This window comes from Polyodon spathula, chromosome 13 (assembly GCF_017654505.1).
Source record: "Polyodon spathula isolate WHYD16114869_AA chromosome 13, ASM1765450v1, whole genome shotgun sequence".
Lineage (NCBI taxonomy): Eukaryota > Metazoa > Chordata > Actinopteri > Acipenseriformes > Polyodontidae > Polyodon > Polyodon spathula.
In genome coordinates, this window is record NC_054546.1 from 28,423,072 (window position 1) to 28,440,796 (window position 17,725).

A 17,725-nucleotide genomic window follows, 5' to 3' on the forward strand; every position below is an offset into this window, starting at 1 on the left:
CTGGAGCAAATCTGCCAAGAAGAATGGGCCAAAATCACTCCGACACTGTGTGCAAAGCTGGTACATACTTACCCCAAAAGACTTAAAGCTATTATTGCAGTGAAAGGTGGCTCTACCAAATATTAATGTGTGGGGGTTGAATACTTATGCAAGCAAGATATTTCAGTTTTTTATTTTTCTTAAAAATATTTCCCAACATAAAACCAATTTCACCTTACAATAATTGATTTTGAGTTTAAGTGTTTTAAAATAAAATATCGAACAGAACGAAATTCCAATGTACCATTTGTAATTCAGTAATATGAAAGAATTGGTCAGGGGTCTGAATACTTTTGCAAGGCACTGTATATATATATATATATATATATATATATATATATATATATATATATATATATATATATATATATATATATATATATATATATATTATATCCTTCTATACAACTGCTGCAATCAGAAACAGAAGAAGGGTTATACCTTTTGGAGTTCAGGGTGAAATTGAGAAAGACTTTTATATGAAACGATTGTCAAGTTGAGAGTGGGTTTCATTCTTGTATCACACAAAGCATGCAAATGAAAGCACACTCAACTTGATAAGAGGGAGCAACCGAACACTTAGAAACAGATTATAAATCAACAAATCTAAATATTAACACACTTAATCTGTTTTTATAGAACCTGTTGTGTTTTAAATGTTTCGAATGCTTTGTCATTGACACTGAATGTGAGATCTACACTCTCAGTGACATTATAAGTGTAATTGAGATCTACACTCTCAGTGACATTATAAGTGTAGCTGTTTCTAATAGGTTCCTATGAGGACGTGGCTGATAATTGCACTTGTTTCTTTGAGTATTTCTGAATTGAGCTGTGTTAAGAAGATTGGTTCTGACCTGTCTCAGCAGGCTGTGAGCAGAGGAACACAACGAGGAGCCAGGCAGAGACTCCCAGGATCAAGACCCCAATCAGAACCACAGTGACCCACTTCACACGGATCCGGAGCCCTGGCCTTGATCCGTTGGACCCAGAAGAGACAGGCTGGTCCTGAACACATGATAACTGCAGCCAGAGACGACACGAGTCAATCACACAGGGGACAGCAAGAGAACAAACAGCAATAATGGACTAGAATTGAAACTTTCAGTTTTTTAAGTTGAAAATGTCATTTCAGTTAACCTTTATGAAAGTTTATCACAATATTTTTGAACAGTATTTATGCAGCTTCTCCCATGCTTTTCCCATGCTTATGCTATGCATTTACCATAGTTTACCATACCTCACTGAACTTTATTACACTTGCTATGCTTTTACAATGGGAAAAAAACACAATTTATAAGGGAAGCTAGACCACACAGTTTGAGGTACATGCAAAATGAAAATGTAGTTTAATTTACTCACTTTGCGCCCACAGGGCCAGCACAGCTACATCACTTTGCTTGTATTTTATAATTTGTTAGTATTTGGTACTTCAGTTTGAAATATTGGAATAAATTTGGAATACGTTTACAGTACATTTGGAATACATCTCAGACAATGCTATAGCTGCAGCTGCTGCTTCCTGGTATCTAATCACTTCCTGTTGTGTCGTAGGTCAAACTCACTCCAGTGTTCGAGCTACAATCAGACCATGTAACCAACATCACAGGTGCCAGGATGCAGCTGTTCATCTATGATGTATTGAAATAGAACAGATCCTGAATTAACTTAAAAGAAATCTGATAAGAAGAACTGAAAAAACAAGTGTGTCTCATCAGAATAAAAGGAATCCCATTAATAATGTTAACAGATCTGCCTGGAGGAGAGAAAAGGGATCAGTATTCCAATACATTCATGTGAGCTTCATGCAAAAGCATTTCTGAATATAAAACTTCCCTCTGATTAGCTAATAAGAGTTCACCACAGTAACAGCATCGCGAAGTGTAATGAGGTGTTAGCTGTGAGTGTTATTTTGTTGATTGAACTCAATGCATCTGCTTAGACAAACAGCAAGCAGTACAGACAAGGTATCTAGCACTGCAGAGTGTAGCCGTCTTTTATTCTCCCTCGTATCGAACATCAGACTCCAGCTATGCTTTATCTACACCCAGCGTGATTCCAGCTTCACTGTAATCACTTCTCTGTTCATAAAACCATTCGTCAGGTACAGGAGAGCCTGTCACACCCGTTTTAATTAGTTCCAGGGGTCCATGTGACATGTGAAAATATAATATCTCAGAGGGGAGTCATCAATACTACATTGTAGTTGCTTTATTAACATCAGGACATTATACATGAACAATGTCAGGTACAGCAGAGTGTCTAAAACACCACAGTACAGTACTGCATGTGCTATACAATGAATGACTGCAACAATTCTTACCGTGCTTTCGTAGTCTACACCAAAGTAATCCAACAGTTTTTGTGTTAACAGTGTGTGTTAACCCAAGACAAAAGCAACAACAATAAAAAAAAAAGAAAAAAAAAAATAAAGAAAAAAAATAAAGAAAAACAACTCACACACAAACACAGACTGGCTTTGGAGAAAAAAACTATCAACCCCTTGCTTTCTTGTTTAGTTGTTTTTTCCTTTACTGAACACGGTTAAAGTGGATACTTTCATGTGAAGTAAAACCGAAACTGAATTCCAAACGCACCATCTTTTCTTTTCTTTAACTCCAATTGAATCCAATTGAGTAGAACGGTTATAAGGCTCTGCACATGGGTGTGTGTGTGTGTGTTTGGTGGCTGGCAGCCACCTTGGCTCAAGAAGAACAGCCTGGGGCCAAGATGGCCACCGTTTGCAAAGCCATACAATTGTAAATTAGAGTGTGGAATGTGGCTCGTAATCAATCAATTACCTGATTGGTTGATTGTCAGTTAACCCCCGGGCACACCCTATAAATGGAGACAGAACAGCACAAGAGTGCTAAACTGCAATTTCTGCCTCTGGGTTTGCTATCCCACGCCCACCACCACCATATGTGGTAGAGTGGCATGCGGTCAAGGCTGGACAACGACAGGAATAGCAAAACCAGAGGCAGGAGATGTAGTTAAGTGCTTCCACACACTTTTCTTATTTACAAAATAAACAAACAAAACAGGAACAAAACAAGGGTCTAAATAAACACAGCACCCAAGCTTTGCTATCCTGGTGCTTTAACACAGAGAGCAAAACCTGCTGCTCTCTGCTCTTCTCTCTAAACTTATCTCTCTTACTTAGCACTCAGGCTTCGCAACATCTTCACACTGAACCATCTCTGTCCGGCCACGGCCACACACACACACACACATCTCTGTGTACATTTTATGGTATTATCATTAGCATTATGCTATTTTATATCTTAACAAAATCACATTGAAAGCACAATAAAGCATAAGTAAGCATAATAAAATACAGCATAGCTATGGTAAAGCTTACTGATAAGCATGGCAAATAAGGGTAAACTATGGTAAATGTACAGAAACTGCAAAAACACAGTAGTAAACTTTTATAAGGGCCTTGACTGATGCAGCAGCAAAGTGATGCATTTCACACAGTATATGCAGGAGTGCTGACCAGCCTGTGTCGTCATTCTAAACACTTGCATGAAAGAGAGGGACACTTCTTGGCTCTCCCAGCAAATTCTGGTAAAAACCATTCGCTAATAAGATTTTAAAGATAAATATATATATATGAATACGTATGCTGGAATTCATATTTTTGACAGAATCAATTTTCAGGTAGTCATTCCTAAATTACTTAATTATAATTTGTATCATTTTGACACACATTTGTCTAATTTGAAAAAGACAGTTGAATTAACCATTTACCTGCTGGACAGTCCTGCCGTCCTCCATTCTATAATGACAGCTCTCCTCCATACATATCCAGTTCCTGTGGTGTTTGGAGGTAGTCTGATGCTCTGGTTCTTATGTGACACTGTGTCCCTCTCTGTAGTTTCCACTCTGGCGTCAGTCTTGCTTATCACAAACCTGCATTCCTCTCTCAACACCAACGGCACTGTTCTTACAAACACAGTGACGCAGGTTCATTGGGGGTATTTCTGCTTCCCTTTCCCCTTCCTCTTCCCCATGCTATCCCACCCCCTTTAACTTCTTAATAGAAGCCCTGCCAAGCCTGAGACACTGTGCGTGCTTCCAAATCATGTACAGCACAGGAGATCTGAGCACCTCACACAGTAAAAGCCAAGGAAGAAAACAAGAGCAAGAGCCTATACCCTAATAACTCTTAGAAAAGTGTCCCATAGTTAAAGCACAGCAAAGTGTAATAAAGCCCATTGAAAGCATATGTGCACATTGTAAAAAAAGAGGTACAGTAAAGCATAGGTAAGCATTGTAAATAATAGAGGTATAGTAAAGCATATTAATAAACAAGAAAACCGGCATTAAACTATGGTAAATGTACAGTATAACCATGGGAAGAGCATGGTAAAACTGCCAGAAATACTGTGGCACTAGAAAACTTTAATAAGGGGAGCCACAGCTGGGTTTTTATTAGAGCATTTTACAGCACTGCAGGGGAATCTCTCTGAATCGCATCAACCGCCAATTTCTAGGGAATAAAAAGTAAAAGTCTGGTAAAGATGTGATTTTTTTCAGAAAGGGAAGCGAATGGATGTGCCTGAAGCTCTGACCTCAGTATATTCCTGTACCTTTCTTTTTTTGTTTGTTTTAAGCTAGGCACTTTTTTTGTCAGTTTTCTATGACGCAACTCAAGCTTATCTTTCCCAGTACAGCCCTATGCTCTGCTATCTGGGGAGAGTAGCCAAGTGAAGTGCTCTTATCTGTCAAGATACGTGCTAACTGTACGTGCTTACAGAGAAGTGGATACACAGAGAGACAAACAGACAGACTCCATGCAACTCTGTGATATTCTCAGTAACTTGTGCTGGAGAATGTCCTGACCAAGTTTCATCACAAATTGAAAAAAAAAAGTTCACTGGATGTATGAGAAATGCTAAACATGCCAGACAGACGGACAGAAATACAGACAGGCAAACCTCTTCCATATTATCCCCAAGTTCTGACGCACTCAATATCGTGTGCTAAAGAATGTCCTGTGCAAGTTAGGATTCAGTTTTTTAAAACCTAAAGGGGGGATATTCAAACCCAGGTGGTCTCACAGCAGAGAGAGAGATGAAAGTTATGGATCAGTCTGCTTCCAAGAACTCGGACAGATATTGCACTTATGTTCATGTCTTCAGTAAGAATTAAACGATACAATGACACAGAGTAAAAATCAGACATGCTTGCATGGTCATCACTCATTTATTGCACAAAATCAACAGAACTGAAAAGAATTTAACAGAAATCCTGTTTCAACAGATCAGACAGAAACAAAGCAGCTATCTCTTTAGGAATAAATATTTTTACAATTCCACACACACTCAGAACATCGAGGGATATCTCAATCCTTCTTTACCCCTTCCTTTCCTTGTTGTTCCTCTATCCCCTCCTCCTCTCCATTCTATCACCTTCCCTCCCTACTAGCTTATCTGCTCTCCACTCCCTTCTCTTGCTCTTCTCCCTCTCTTCTTTTTACCTCTTCCCATCCCTCTTCTTACCCATTCTCTCCCACACCCCCAGTTCTCTCCCTCTCTTCACCTCTTCCTCTCCTTCTCTCACAGTCCATACACACTCTCATCACTGTACGCTACATAGAGGAAAAAATCTTCTTCATGATTTTCCTGCAATAAGAGAGATAGAAAGAAAGACAAGATCAATGTGAATGCTCTAATTCAGAGCTTCAACAGAGCCCAGAGGACAAACTCAATCAGTACTCATAGATACACAGACACACCCCTACAGACTTACAAGCACGGACACACAAAGATACAGACATTCATACAAACACACACATAGATGGATAGACACATGGAGACACACACTCCCAGACATACAGACAGAAACAAAAACACACAGACACACACACACACGAACACTGGCAGACACACGCAGAGACAAACATTCAGAGAACACACACAGACAGAGACATACATTCATACATACAATCATAATGACACTCCCAGATACACAAATAGAAACATAAGCAAACAGACAAGAGGAGGCACACACTCAGAGAAACACACAGACAGACAGACAAGCAGAGGCACAAACTCAGAGAAACACACAGACAGACAGGCAGGCAGGCAGTGTGGATTCACCTGGTACAGAAGGCCCATGGTTGCGCTGGTCGGGGGGATGGTGTTGTTGATGAAGAAGAAGAGAGCATCTTCAGGACGCAGGTGAATCCTCTTCCGAATGAGGAAATAGAACTGGCCCACTGAGAGAGGAGGGAAGAGAGAGTGATAAGCAGAAAAAACAGAATAAAAACATGACAGACAGACAGACAGACAAGCGTACCGTCCCACAAGTGCAGTGGCACCTCAAAATAATCTCCAGTCATTTCCAATGAATTCAGAACCACTGTCTGGGTGGGGTATTGGTCCTTCATGTAAACCCCCAATAAAGTAAGTTCCTGCGGTGGTGAGCAACTATACTAGTCAGCAAATGTATTGCGCTCTTTTTTCATACATACCTGTGAGCTCCGATGGCACGAGGTACTTTCTTTTGTCTAGATTCGGAACCCTGGCTTTTGGCGCTTTTTCCACAATCACCTGTGGCGGGCAGAATAGAGGAATAGAATTACTGTAAATTACAATGCAGAACAAGACCACAGAAAAACTGAAATGTGAGTCTGTCTTTCTTTCTCTTTCTAATGGAGTGCACATAGAAGGTTAAACTCTGGAAGAATGTAGTAAACTAACACAGATACTGAGAAGGAATCATTTTGAAGTGTCAAATTGAACAGGATTGTGGGGCTCTGTCTGTCTGTCTGAAGATAACCATACACTGTACTATTAAAGCTGCAGACAGCATACTCGGCTGCCTCAGAAACAATGCAGACAGTGTTGGCTCTCCAGTTTGTGTGCATTCCCTCAGGTAGTTTTAGCTCCAGGCAGGCAGGCACACAAGCTTCCTCCCTCCTTGAAGCTTTCTGTCACCCTTTCTGTCATTCTCATGTTAATATTCCATGCCAACTTTTTTCTTTCGAGAAAAAAATATGAGGAGCACCTAACTCACTTTTGGCAAGTTGTCAGACGAGGGGTAAGTGACGAGTTTTATTCAAACTTCAACCCAACCCTTTACCATGCAGGGGATGCAGGTTCTAAAATGTTAGTATTGCTGTAAGAACCTTAGGGACCACTATGCCAAATTTTGTGAAATACTTCTGGCTTCAAGTCCCCACATTGGTCATTAACATCATACTTTTGGATAGATGTTGATGAGATCTACAAGAGTCAAGCAAAACATTTTGATATCCACTGATTTGGGGGTTTTGGCATTTGTCATGCATTCAAACATTAATTATGGCCACTTTGATGAGGCTAAAGTAGCACATAGTCCTAACCGATCTGCCGTTATTCTTCAATTTTGCATTGTCTGGGGTTAGATCTAGAGCAACAAGTGACAGGGTGTGCTTCCAGTGGCACTAGCTTGGAGCTGAGGGGTTATGAACGTGTGTGTGGAACTTATATCTCTTTGTTACAGTGACACATTTGAAAAACCTCAATTAGGTGCGTTTTAAAATCTACACACTTATAGAAAACACAAAAAATAGATTACCATAGTAAACTTAAGGAACTTGAGGGGTTACAACTTCTGGCATCACTAGAATTTTACGTTCACTCCAACTGAAACCGAACTAAAAATCTCAGTTCTTATAACAAGTACATAACTACGGAAAAAGGAAAGGATCTTAAACATTTTAAAAGGTGCATGCAGAATGTGGTTGGTTAACAACTGCTATAGAAACCACATATCGCAAAGTTCAGTAATCATCAAATTTAAAATTATTGTGGGTGTAAACTGGAATGGGGACCGAGATTTTCTCCACAATGTTCTTCCATTTATAGAACAGTCTGTCCTTATAGAAGGGCCACTTGACGGTGCTTGGTCCGGCAGGCTGCTTAACCTTCACTTGTGTTCCATCATCAGAGACATTCTCAACTTCTCCTGGGAACATTTGATTGTCATACAACACCTTCACCAGTCACCAACCTGTAGACACAGCTAAGCATGACCCTCCTGGACAACTGAGCCTTTCAACATTGTCACCAAATGGAACTCTGTACTTTAACTGGTAAATGAGACCTTTATCTTCCCTGGGGTACTGGGTACAAGCGATGTGCTTCCTAAGAGCCGGTGATGGCTAGGGCGTCATAATAGCTGGCATTAAGGAGAGGGTGGTTCTCTTCAACCTGTTCTTGAGAAGAAAATGACCTGCACACCGGTTACGTGTCCTTTCGCCCATTCATACAGCTGGTAAGGGGTAAGAATGATGTTGTCTTGAAGTCTAAATCATGCTGCTCCTGCCTTAATAGTACCTCCCACACCATCACACAGACTTGTTCTGTATTATGTAGCAAAGTAATACCATTCTGCAGTGATACTGAAGTCCTGCTGATGAAAGCTAAGGTTGGTGAAGTTTTTGAGATTTTTGTACAGCCTAACAGCTCCATCACTAAAGTAATGTATATGTTTCAAGTCAAGGACCTCCTTCCTGACCAAAGGAATGACCTCCTTCTGAAATGCATACATTGTCGACGTGGAGTGTTGCATTTCATTACTCATCACTGCAACGCTCATGTGCTTAAGTTCACTGTCCTGACGGAAGTAGAACACTAACGGATGGAGTGTTGCCTGAGAACTGTCCCAATTAAATCCTTGGGCAGAGTCTTGGATCACAAAACTGCAATTTTCTGCAAAATCGAGCAGACAGGTTCCACACACATGTTCATAACCCCTCAGCTCCAAGCTAGTGCCACTGGAAGCACACCCTGTCAGTTGTTGCTCTAGATCTAACCCCAGACAATGTAAAATTGAAGAATAACGGCAGATCGGTTAGGAGTATGTGGTACTTTAGCCACACCAAAGTGGCCATAGGCAATGCTCAAATGCATGACAAATGGAACTTAAAAAAATCTGCCAAAAAATCAGATCTCATTAACATCTATCCAGAAATATCTTTGGGTGATTTTTCTGGTCAGGGTCACTTTTTCACTTTAGGTTGACCTTTGCCAGGTCACAGCTTGAAGGGGGAAAACAAAAATAGAATGTCTGAACTCAGCTGGCCAGGTTAATTTTTCTAGCAAAATCTGAGACTGTCTGGCAACGGCTCTGGTTGAGTTGGTATGGAATGACCCACTGACAGACAGACAGTGAGCAGGAGGTTATGACAGGAACACTGTATATACACTGAGCTTTGTTTCAGCTCAGGAAAGAAAAACACAAATGGAAACAAAGAGACATGAACAGAAAGGAGATCTAAATTCCCCTTTGTTTACATTGTTGTGTTTTTGTACACTGACAACATTTTACAAGAAGCTCCTAGAAAGCTGATATTGTGAGGATGTGAGGGAACAAACTGGGTACACATGGATGAATGTAAACCACAGGTATGGTACTCAGCCGCATAAAGATCGACTAGTTTATCAAGAGATAAAACGAGGCAATAAACATATAAATCATATGCCACTATAATAATAATAATAATAATAATAATAATAATAATAATAATAATAATAATACTTACTGGCACTCTATCGGGATACTTCTTACGAATTTTTTCGCCTTCTCGTTTCCTGTATTCAAAGGGATGGTCTTCTTTGTACAGAAACTTCATAATGACTAGCTGTGTATTTCAAAAATACTGCGCCGTGTTATGAAATCGCTAGCAACCGTTTGCGCAACGCCTTTACCGACGATTTCCCAAGATGACAAAATAACAATATCTATTTTATATTATTAATATTGCATTTTTATACTGTACAAAGCTCTTATTGTTTATCTGCCCTTCGTTCTATAACACTCGAGAGCTAATACGTTCTCCTGCCCTGTACAATATCCGACCTAGAAAAACACAGCAGCTATTTTTGTTTTTTTATTATTATTTTTTATACGCAATAGCTGAAACGTTATAATCTTTAAGAAGTGTTTTTTTTTTTTTTTTTTTTTACTTAATTTTTTATCCAACCGTTTCGTTTCTCTTTCCTACTCCCAGGTGGTGTATCCCCCTTTCTCCTAACGGTTCCAGTTAGTTGGATGTCTTAGGTTATGTTGTATTTTTTTTTATCTTGGTTCTTTTTTTTTTTTGATGCAGTGCTTTTCTGTATTGCGCAGTGACTGCGGTGCTTGAGAACAAAACAACAGTGACGTCACTAAGAAACACCCTCTGCAAAGGAGGGGACACCGGGCAGAACCAATGCTAACAAAATAACGGGAGAATTTGGAATGAACCAAATCAGCAGCCTTAAAAAAATACAGCGGTCGCATTAAAATAGGGTACTCTTAAAATATTATACGTTGTATTAAATAATAAGCTGTTTTTTTTTTACTGACAAATTAGTTTAAATTGTTTACTGTTTAGTTTATTTCAAGTGTTTTAGATACCCTTTTGATTTTTGTTCTGTGTGCTGCCATGCAGTGAGGCAGGTCGTCAATAGCAACATCCGCTTCACAACGCGGCCTACAGCAAATTCTGCAGTTTAAAAACATTAACAAGAATGCAGACCTGTCAACTCCTTATTTGTCGAGACTCTCTGGTTTTTTGGACACTTCTCCTAGACAACTCCCGGGCAGATTTTCTCCTGTATTTTGCCCAAAAACGTTACTGTTATAAATGCAAAATTCGAATTGCCCAGTCAGCAAAAACAAAGTCAGCAAAAACGACGTAAGCCCTTTTTTTGGTCGTAGAGTTAAGTCAGCTTTGTGAATACGGCCCCCAACAATTATTTTGAACTACGGCCTATGTAAGCTTAAGAAAAATACAAATTACTCAACACGCACAATGATCTGAAACTATGATAACGAGGGTCTCAATGAGCGCATCGTGTTTAGCGGCCAAGAAAAAAAAAAAAAAAACTTTTCTGAGAAGGAACTGAGAGACCTTAGGGCTCTCTTAAGGTCATTCAGCATTAAACAGTGTTGTTTGATAAAGCCTCAGCCAACATCAGTTATGCGGTATTCTTAGGAAATTATGTGTATTGGCCTGCCCTTTTCAGTATGACATCCAGAAATGTGCCTAACTGGAAAAGGTGGATTGGGCTATCCCTCCAGACATTTCAACTGTGGTCTGAATGGAAGCAGAGGCTAAGTAGTGCAGAGAACATAGCACTTTCACATGTGCAGGTATAGCTGTTCCTAGATTGATGCTGGGGTCTAGCTAATCCCTCAATTCAACTATTAGATTAATTACATAGTGAGATTATAACGCTTTAGCACTGGATCCTCCGGCATCCCAAACAAAGTGACCATGGGTCTTCTTCGTCTTGCCCTTCTCCTCCGAACGTGTTCCTGTCTCTCCTCAACAAGAACCAAGTGTCACTGCATCAGAAAGTGTACCACAGCAGCCATCCTGAAGCCAGTGGCAGGTCTCTGCAGGTGTGTGCTTTTATATGGCTCTTAGTTACTCACGTCTGCAATGGTTGTAAAGTTTTTGAAGGGTCAGCAATTGCCAAGTGAAGGCAAAATCCTTACATCACATTATAATGTTTGCGCCCAGTTAATATCGAGATCTAGCTCAATTCCATGCTCTTTTCTTCATTTGATTGCATATAATATTAATGGAGTCATGATGGCAAAACGCAAGTTTGATAGCGTGTGCAGAACGCCCTGTGAACACCATTCTTTACAAAGGCCGCATAGGGTGTTTTGCACACGCAAATAATTTTGCGCATAGCCTTACATCTACCCCTTTATGTGAGCAAACCTTTAGTTTCTGCAACGGTCTGTAGATACTGCAATCCTCGTGGGTTTGGGGACCAGGGAGCCCTATGGCAGACATACATCCAGTGCGCGAGGCAAACACGCATATTTTACCGCCTACAATTTCATTGCGAGCGATAAACTCTCCGCGGAAGAAAACCTAAAATGTTAATGTACATTTCAAGCTTCATGGCAACAACATATTCTCACATATGCCTAAACAATGTTGTAAAAATGCATACTTTTTGTAAACAACGCAGAACGAATTTTAACGTGGCACATGGGAGCAAGAATGGTGTTTGTGGTAAGCAGGAGAGCACAAAAACACAAAAAGCTAGTGGCGCTCAGAAAACCAGCGACTCAATTAATCTTTCATTGTTAAAGATAAAGCTGAGATGAACTTACATATCAGAGACATGCTGTGACTAGTCAGCAAATATGCAGTTGACACGTTCCCAGACTCACACATTGCAGTGTTGCAGGGAAGTCTAAAAGTCACACAAATAGTGAAATGCGTTTCTATTAGAATTTCAGCATCGGCATTGCTTTAGAAATTCAGGTTGATTGAACACGTGTGTATACACAGCATATTAATTTAAAATATAAGATAGTTGACAAAATCAAATGTTACTGTATGTGTTATTGATCCGCCACAGTGTACAGTGTGTGAATTTGCAATACCGTTATTGTGTATTTTGGCGTTTTCTTATGATGGACTTGTTGATTTTTTTTTTTTTTCATCTTGTTCTAGATGCATAGCTAGTACTTTGATGATGAGGTCAATGTGCAGCACCAAACTCAGCCTTTACCTTAAGTTTGTTGTGTAATGAAAGTAACAACACCCGCAGTGTATGCTTTGCTGTCGTGCAAAATCAACCAGTGTACATTTTTACAAAGCATTGGCTGCTGCCAAACCAGCCGCCTACAACTGCAGTACAATAGAACCACCGGGGCCAAGAGCAGAATCTCATCCTGAAGCATCTCGTAGTTATTTTTCGTTTGACCTTTATCCTTTTTAAAAGCAATTAGAAGGAGCTGCGTATCACAGTGGAATAGTTGCATGGCTTTGTCTTATTTAGGTGTTCACTTCAATTCAGGCCACACAGATTGTAGTTTACGAAAGCCCCATATATTGAAAACGCAGTATTGGCAGGTGTGGTAGTCTGTGCACTTACTGTAAACTACACTGTGCTGCACATTTCATGGCGCTATGGCAGGTGTTGCAATGTTTTTCTCTGCTGCACATTTTCCTGAAGCAGACCTCCACGCAGTAGTACAAAAAAAACCTTTAACCACTGAGCCCCAGTAGTCCCACCTTCTCCTGTTAAAACTCTGCCCCATAATTATTATAATTGTTACAAATTAATATCTATACTATATAAATATTCGTAATAGGGTGCGTCATCATGTTTTTCTGGAAATTTTGGTGACTATTATATCAAGGGTATTAATATATTTAATAACGAGGGTAAGTCCTATATTATATATATATATATAATATAATATATATATATATATATATATCTATATATATATATATATATATATATTATATATCCGGTTCGCGAAATATATTTGCTCACATATAGCTATATATTTTATTTTTTCTCCGATTGGGTAGAGGTAACGTCACTCAGGATGTGTTCCTTTCTGATTAACTGTTAAGAGCCAAGACTGACGTGAAAGGCAAGCCCCTATTAATCCCGCCTGTCCGGACAATAAAGACAGCGATTGGTTTAAAAGACGGTATTGATTTCACTCAGAGTGGTCCCAGTTTTTGTCAATCTAAATGTCTGCTCATTGAATGATCAAGTCCATCAGAGGAGGCGGGATAGGTGTCAAATTGTTGTTGTTTTGCTGTCCGACATTTTGGGAGTCTGAAAAAAAAAAAATCAACATAGCTTAGGTTGTATCGAAAGGTAAGTCAATGTTATTTATTATTTGCACGTAGTATCTATGCGCTTTTTTGTTTTATATACTTGTTTTTATTCAGACAGTTAGTTTTCGCTTTTCTGTACTCAACGTATCAGATAGTACAAATAATAATAATAACGATATTCAACTCAAAACCATCTAACAATATTGAAACCCTTAAAAAAAAAAAAAAAAGAAACGTTTTTTTTTTTTTATTATTATCTATTATCTGTTGTGTGGTCAGTAAATTACAACAGCATTTGTTTTGTGCTTGACACTATTATGATTAAAAAATAGGCTTTATTTGATATGCAGTTCTTACACCAACACGACATACAAACCTACATTAACAGTCCATGCTGTTATTTTATGCACATTCTGAATCACATAATGTTTTACCGCATGTAAAATAATTTATTTAAATTATATTTATATAAACATACGCGATGTATTTAATATGTTGTTTATTTTCGCGTTGGATTGCGTCTGAAAGGGTCGTTATGTTGTCAGTGTATATTCGAACCGTTACTTTGCTGAATGTGTCATATGACTTGGTATGTTGTCAACAAATCGCACAGCCTGACTTGTCTACCGCTATATGTAGCGGTACAAAAGTAGTTTTATATATGCATACCGCTCACATTATTACAATAATATATGTTCGTTTGAGTGTTATGGGTCATATTAAAATGACACAGACAAATAAAACGTTTCGCCATCCAGTGCAAATCTAGAACCTTATCAGAAAGAAACCCGACCTTGTCACTTGTTAGATTGTTTACCTTCTCTTAGGAAAGGTAGCTTTTCAGCTGTAGGGACACCAGCTTCCTCCCCCTGAAACCGGCTCGCCAGAACATGTGGGTCACTGAGCCCAACAGAACAGAATATACCTGCTTCAGCTGTGACAGATTAAGAAGATACCCTCTCTCCTTTCCCTCTCTCTCTCTCTCTTCATCTTCCACGCCCTCTCATTTCTCTCTCACAGCTTTCTCAAGTCCATAATGAACTGGCAGTACAAGCGCAGCCTGCCTTTCGAGGTGCGGAGAGCAGAGGGGGAGAAAATACGAGCCAAGTACCCGGACAAAATCCCAGTGAGTGTTTGTGTTTTGTGCCATCAAATACAGGATCTAATGAATGCCTCTGTTCTATTGGAGCAGCCCTGTCCTGGCTTGCAGCCGGACTCAGTTCTTGTGGTGAAATACACTATCAATACGCTCAGCTCAATACGCTCATTGCTGGTGCGCTCAGTACAGCACCGTTCTTTTTAATTACAGCATTGTTAAAAACTCAGTCTAGGCCTGCACCCAGTTCTGGATGATTAAGTCAATTTATCCAATCATTAAAAAAAATATTATTGTACTGTAGTTGGGTTCTGAAACCTAGGGCTGGGTGCAGGCTAGTGTGCACTTCTCACCGTGTAAACGGTAATCTTATATTTTGAATGTGGTCACACAGGCATTAACCTGTGTACAGGGCATTACAGAGAGGCTTAATTAACACTATAAAACGAATTCTTAGCTCATGCACTGGTCAGGTACAAATACATTATCTCTTTATCTCTTTAGATCATAGTGGAAAAGGCACCTAAATCTCGAGTTGCAGAATTGGACAAAAAGAAATACTTAGTGCCTTCCGATTTAACAGGTAACACATTCCCTATTGATCATTATATGCTCTTCCATGAGTAAGCTTAAAAGGAAGGGAACACTAAAAGAAAGGAGCCTATTCCCACTGCAGCACCCTTGTACTGCTGGGAAGCTGCGCTTTATTACTTTGAAAGTGCAATGTATTGGACTTCATGCAGGGTTGAATCAATTTCAGAATTTCAGGTTGTCGTTGCTGAATTCATTTTACTAAGAATACAGGCTTTAAGACATTGTAAAAGCTTGGTGTCTGAACATTTGTTAACTAATGCTCCTAGTTTCTTCTGTTAGTATTTCTACTGGCGCAACTAGTGGAATTGACTGGAGATGGAGTGATTTCATGAACCCTGTAATGCCTGCTCTGTCTCCTTGTCTCAGTGGGTCAGTTCTGTTTCCTGATTCGGAAGAGGATAGAGCTGCGATCTGAAGAGGCTCTCTTCTTCTTTGTCAATAATGTGCTTCCTCCCTCCAGTGCTACCATGGGACAAGTGTACGAGGTCAGTATAGAGACTCGGAATGAGACGCACACAAGTCTGTGATATTTGTAGAGACACGCACATATAGGGACACTACACACACAAACAGAGAAACACACACAAGTCTTTAAGGTCTGTGTAGACTCCTGTGATGTAATATTATATTAATATTGCATTTCTCGGTCACTGCTCCTTCAAAATGAAAATGCATTGAAATACTTGTTTGAATCCTGAAATAATTGTCCACATGTGTAATGTTTCTAAACAGTAGATAAGTATCTCCTCTCTTTTTCTCTCTTTCAGGAACACCACGAGGAAGACTTCTTCCTGTACCTCGCCTACAGCAACGAGAGTGTGTATGGATAGAGGGACAGAAGACAGAAGAGGGAGAGAGGGAGAGCGAATAGATGTAACTCACAGATTTGTGCCCAGTAAAGATAATTAAGAAATGAAAATCTGCATGAATAAAGTCCATTTCTCCATATCGCTGGTACTCTCAATATAGTACATCACAGTTCACCCCATTATGCAGCATTATTTGATTAAAGCAAGGTTAGAAACTCACACTAGCCCTACGCCGAATACTGGGGAGTTTCCTGTGAAAGTATTTTTAAACTGAAAAAGTGATTCAACCAATTATTTCACACAGTATACAGGGGGCAGCAGTCTTAAAGGCCCCAACGTTCAGTTTTGACCTCATGCATGAGGAAGAAGGCTAGGAACCTTTTTGAGTTCTGCACCCTGACACTGCTAGTAACCTATTTCCTTTATTGAACCAAACATTAATTAGCTGAAAATGAAAGTTTAGAACAAATCTTTTGTTGGAGTCAAACATATATGACTTCATGCAACATAACTGTATGTCGTTCAGTTTTACCTCACTCTACTGTCCTGTATGCAGTGTAACACTATACAACCTGGTAGAACTACAGAAACGATCAAACATGTCAATGGAGAGTTCTATATAAAGACTGCCGGCTAGAGTCTCACTGTGCTTTTTCTGTATACAGTAAGATGCTGGCATGACCAAACTGCAAAACACTAAAACTAAAGTAGCTACCCAGCATGTAAAGTATTACAACCACTTAAGGGGATTAAAAAAAAAAAAAAAAAAAAGTTAAAACCTGATTTGACTGGACCGGACAGATCTCTTCATTAGTGATGTGAAGCTATTTAAAAAGTATACTTTCTTAAACAATGATCAGGGTTGAAGTGCTAACCGTTGTTTTAACATTGTCTTACCTCTCAGTATTCACCCCTTCTATTATGCTGAAAATCTTTTAGGCTATTTTTTTTTGTTTCTTAATTCCGGAAAAGCAGATCCTTCAAAAACAAACAAACAAACAAACAAACAAAAAAAAAAAAAAAAAAAAACGCTGTCTAGCAAACTGTTGCATCTTGGTATTTTAGCTGTAGGTCACATGTCTTGATTACAGCGAGCCCATTGGTGTGTTTTTATTACATCACTTGGAAAGTGATCGTGTACCAGGAAGCAGCAGCAACTTTGCATCTATCACGCTGTCTTTGAGATCTGTCTTACAAATTCAAGTATATAAGGCAAGCAAAGAACCACAAGATCTTCTACCAAAGAAAGGAGGTGTTAGTGATAATGCTGCCAGTGCGAATACAAGATAGATTTGGTAATAAAAGGTCAGGCGTTTGATTTTAAAGAGGCTGTGTTTAGCACTCCTTTAAATGAAACATCACCTTATTTTTTTATATATTTCTCCCAGCGAAAAAGTGAATTGAGCTCTCTCTCTCTTTCTCTCTCTAATCCCCCCCCCCCCCCCCCCCCCCCGTGTTTTCATGAATTCATTTTCACACTGAAACCCAAGCTGTTTACTTGGGTTTTTTTTTTGTTTTTTGTTTTTTTTTGTAAAACATCAAAAAAATAATAATAAAATGGCGTAATATATGGAAAAAATCAGACAAGATGCTGTGTTT

The 17,725-nt window shown here is 39.3% G+C and overlaps 3 protein-coding genes across 6 annotated transcripts in view; 1 reads left to right on the forward strand and 2 right to left on the reverse strand.

Moving 5' to 3' along the window:
* LOC121325357 (kell blood group glycoprotein-like) overlaps window positions 1-3,967 on the reverse strand; it is a 29,280-nt gene extending 25,313 nt beyond the window's left edge. For 2 of the 4 annotated variants that reach the window (XM_041267796.1, XM_041267795.1), the window contains exons 1-2: window positions 3,793-3,967; window positions 897-1,062 (exon numbers count right to left, since the gene is read on the reverse strand). In XM_041267796.1, coding sequence (XP_041123730.1) covers window positions 897-1,062; window positions 3,793-3,843 — 217 coding nt within the window. In that variant the 5' untranslated portion in view covers window positions 3,844-3,967. The remainder of the gene's footprint in view (window positions 1-896; window positions 1,063-3,792) is intronic. The other 2 variants (XR_005951329.1, XR_005951330.1) reach the window with 2 other exon arrangements.
* A 1,264-nt stretch (window positions 3,968-5,231) lies between these two features.
* LOC121325389 (gamma-aminobutyric acid receptor-associated protein-like 1) lies at window positions 5,232-10,160 on the reverse strand. The gene is made up of 4 exons (XM_041267838.1): window positions 9,578-10,160; window positions 6,521-6,599; window positions 6,147-6,265; window positions 5,232-5,669 (listed from the first exon to the last, which is right to left on the reverse strand). The coding sequence occupies exons 1-4, from the start codon at window positions 9,665-9,667 to the stop codon at window positions 5,604-5,606; spliced, it is 354 nt and encodes a 117-aa protein (XP_041123772.1). The 5' UTR covers window positions 9,668-10,160; the 3' UTR covers window positions 5,232-5,603.
* A 3,387-nt stretch (window positions 10,161-13,547) lies between these two features.
* LOC121325390 (gamma-aminobutyric acid receptor-associated protein-like) lies at window positions 13,548-17,420 on the forward strand. Its single transcript, XM_041267839.1, has 5 exons — window positions 13,548-13,667; window positions 14,648-14,753; window positions 15,228-15,306; window positions 15,684-15,802; window positions 16,085-17,420. Exons 2-5 carry the CDS (start codon window positions 14,664-14,666, stop codon window positions 16,145-16,147), a joined length of 351 nt encoding a protein of 116 aa, XP_041123773.1. The 5' UTR covers window positions 13,548-13,667; window positions 14,648-14,663; the 3' UTR covers window positions 16,148-17,420.
* Window positions 17,421-17,725: the final 305 nt, after the last annotated feature.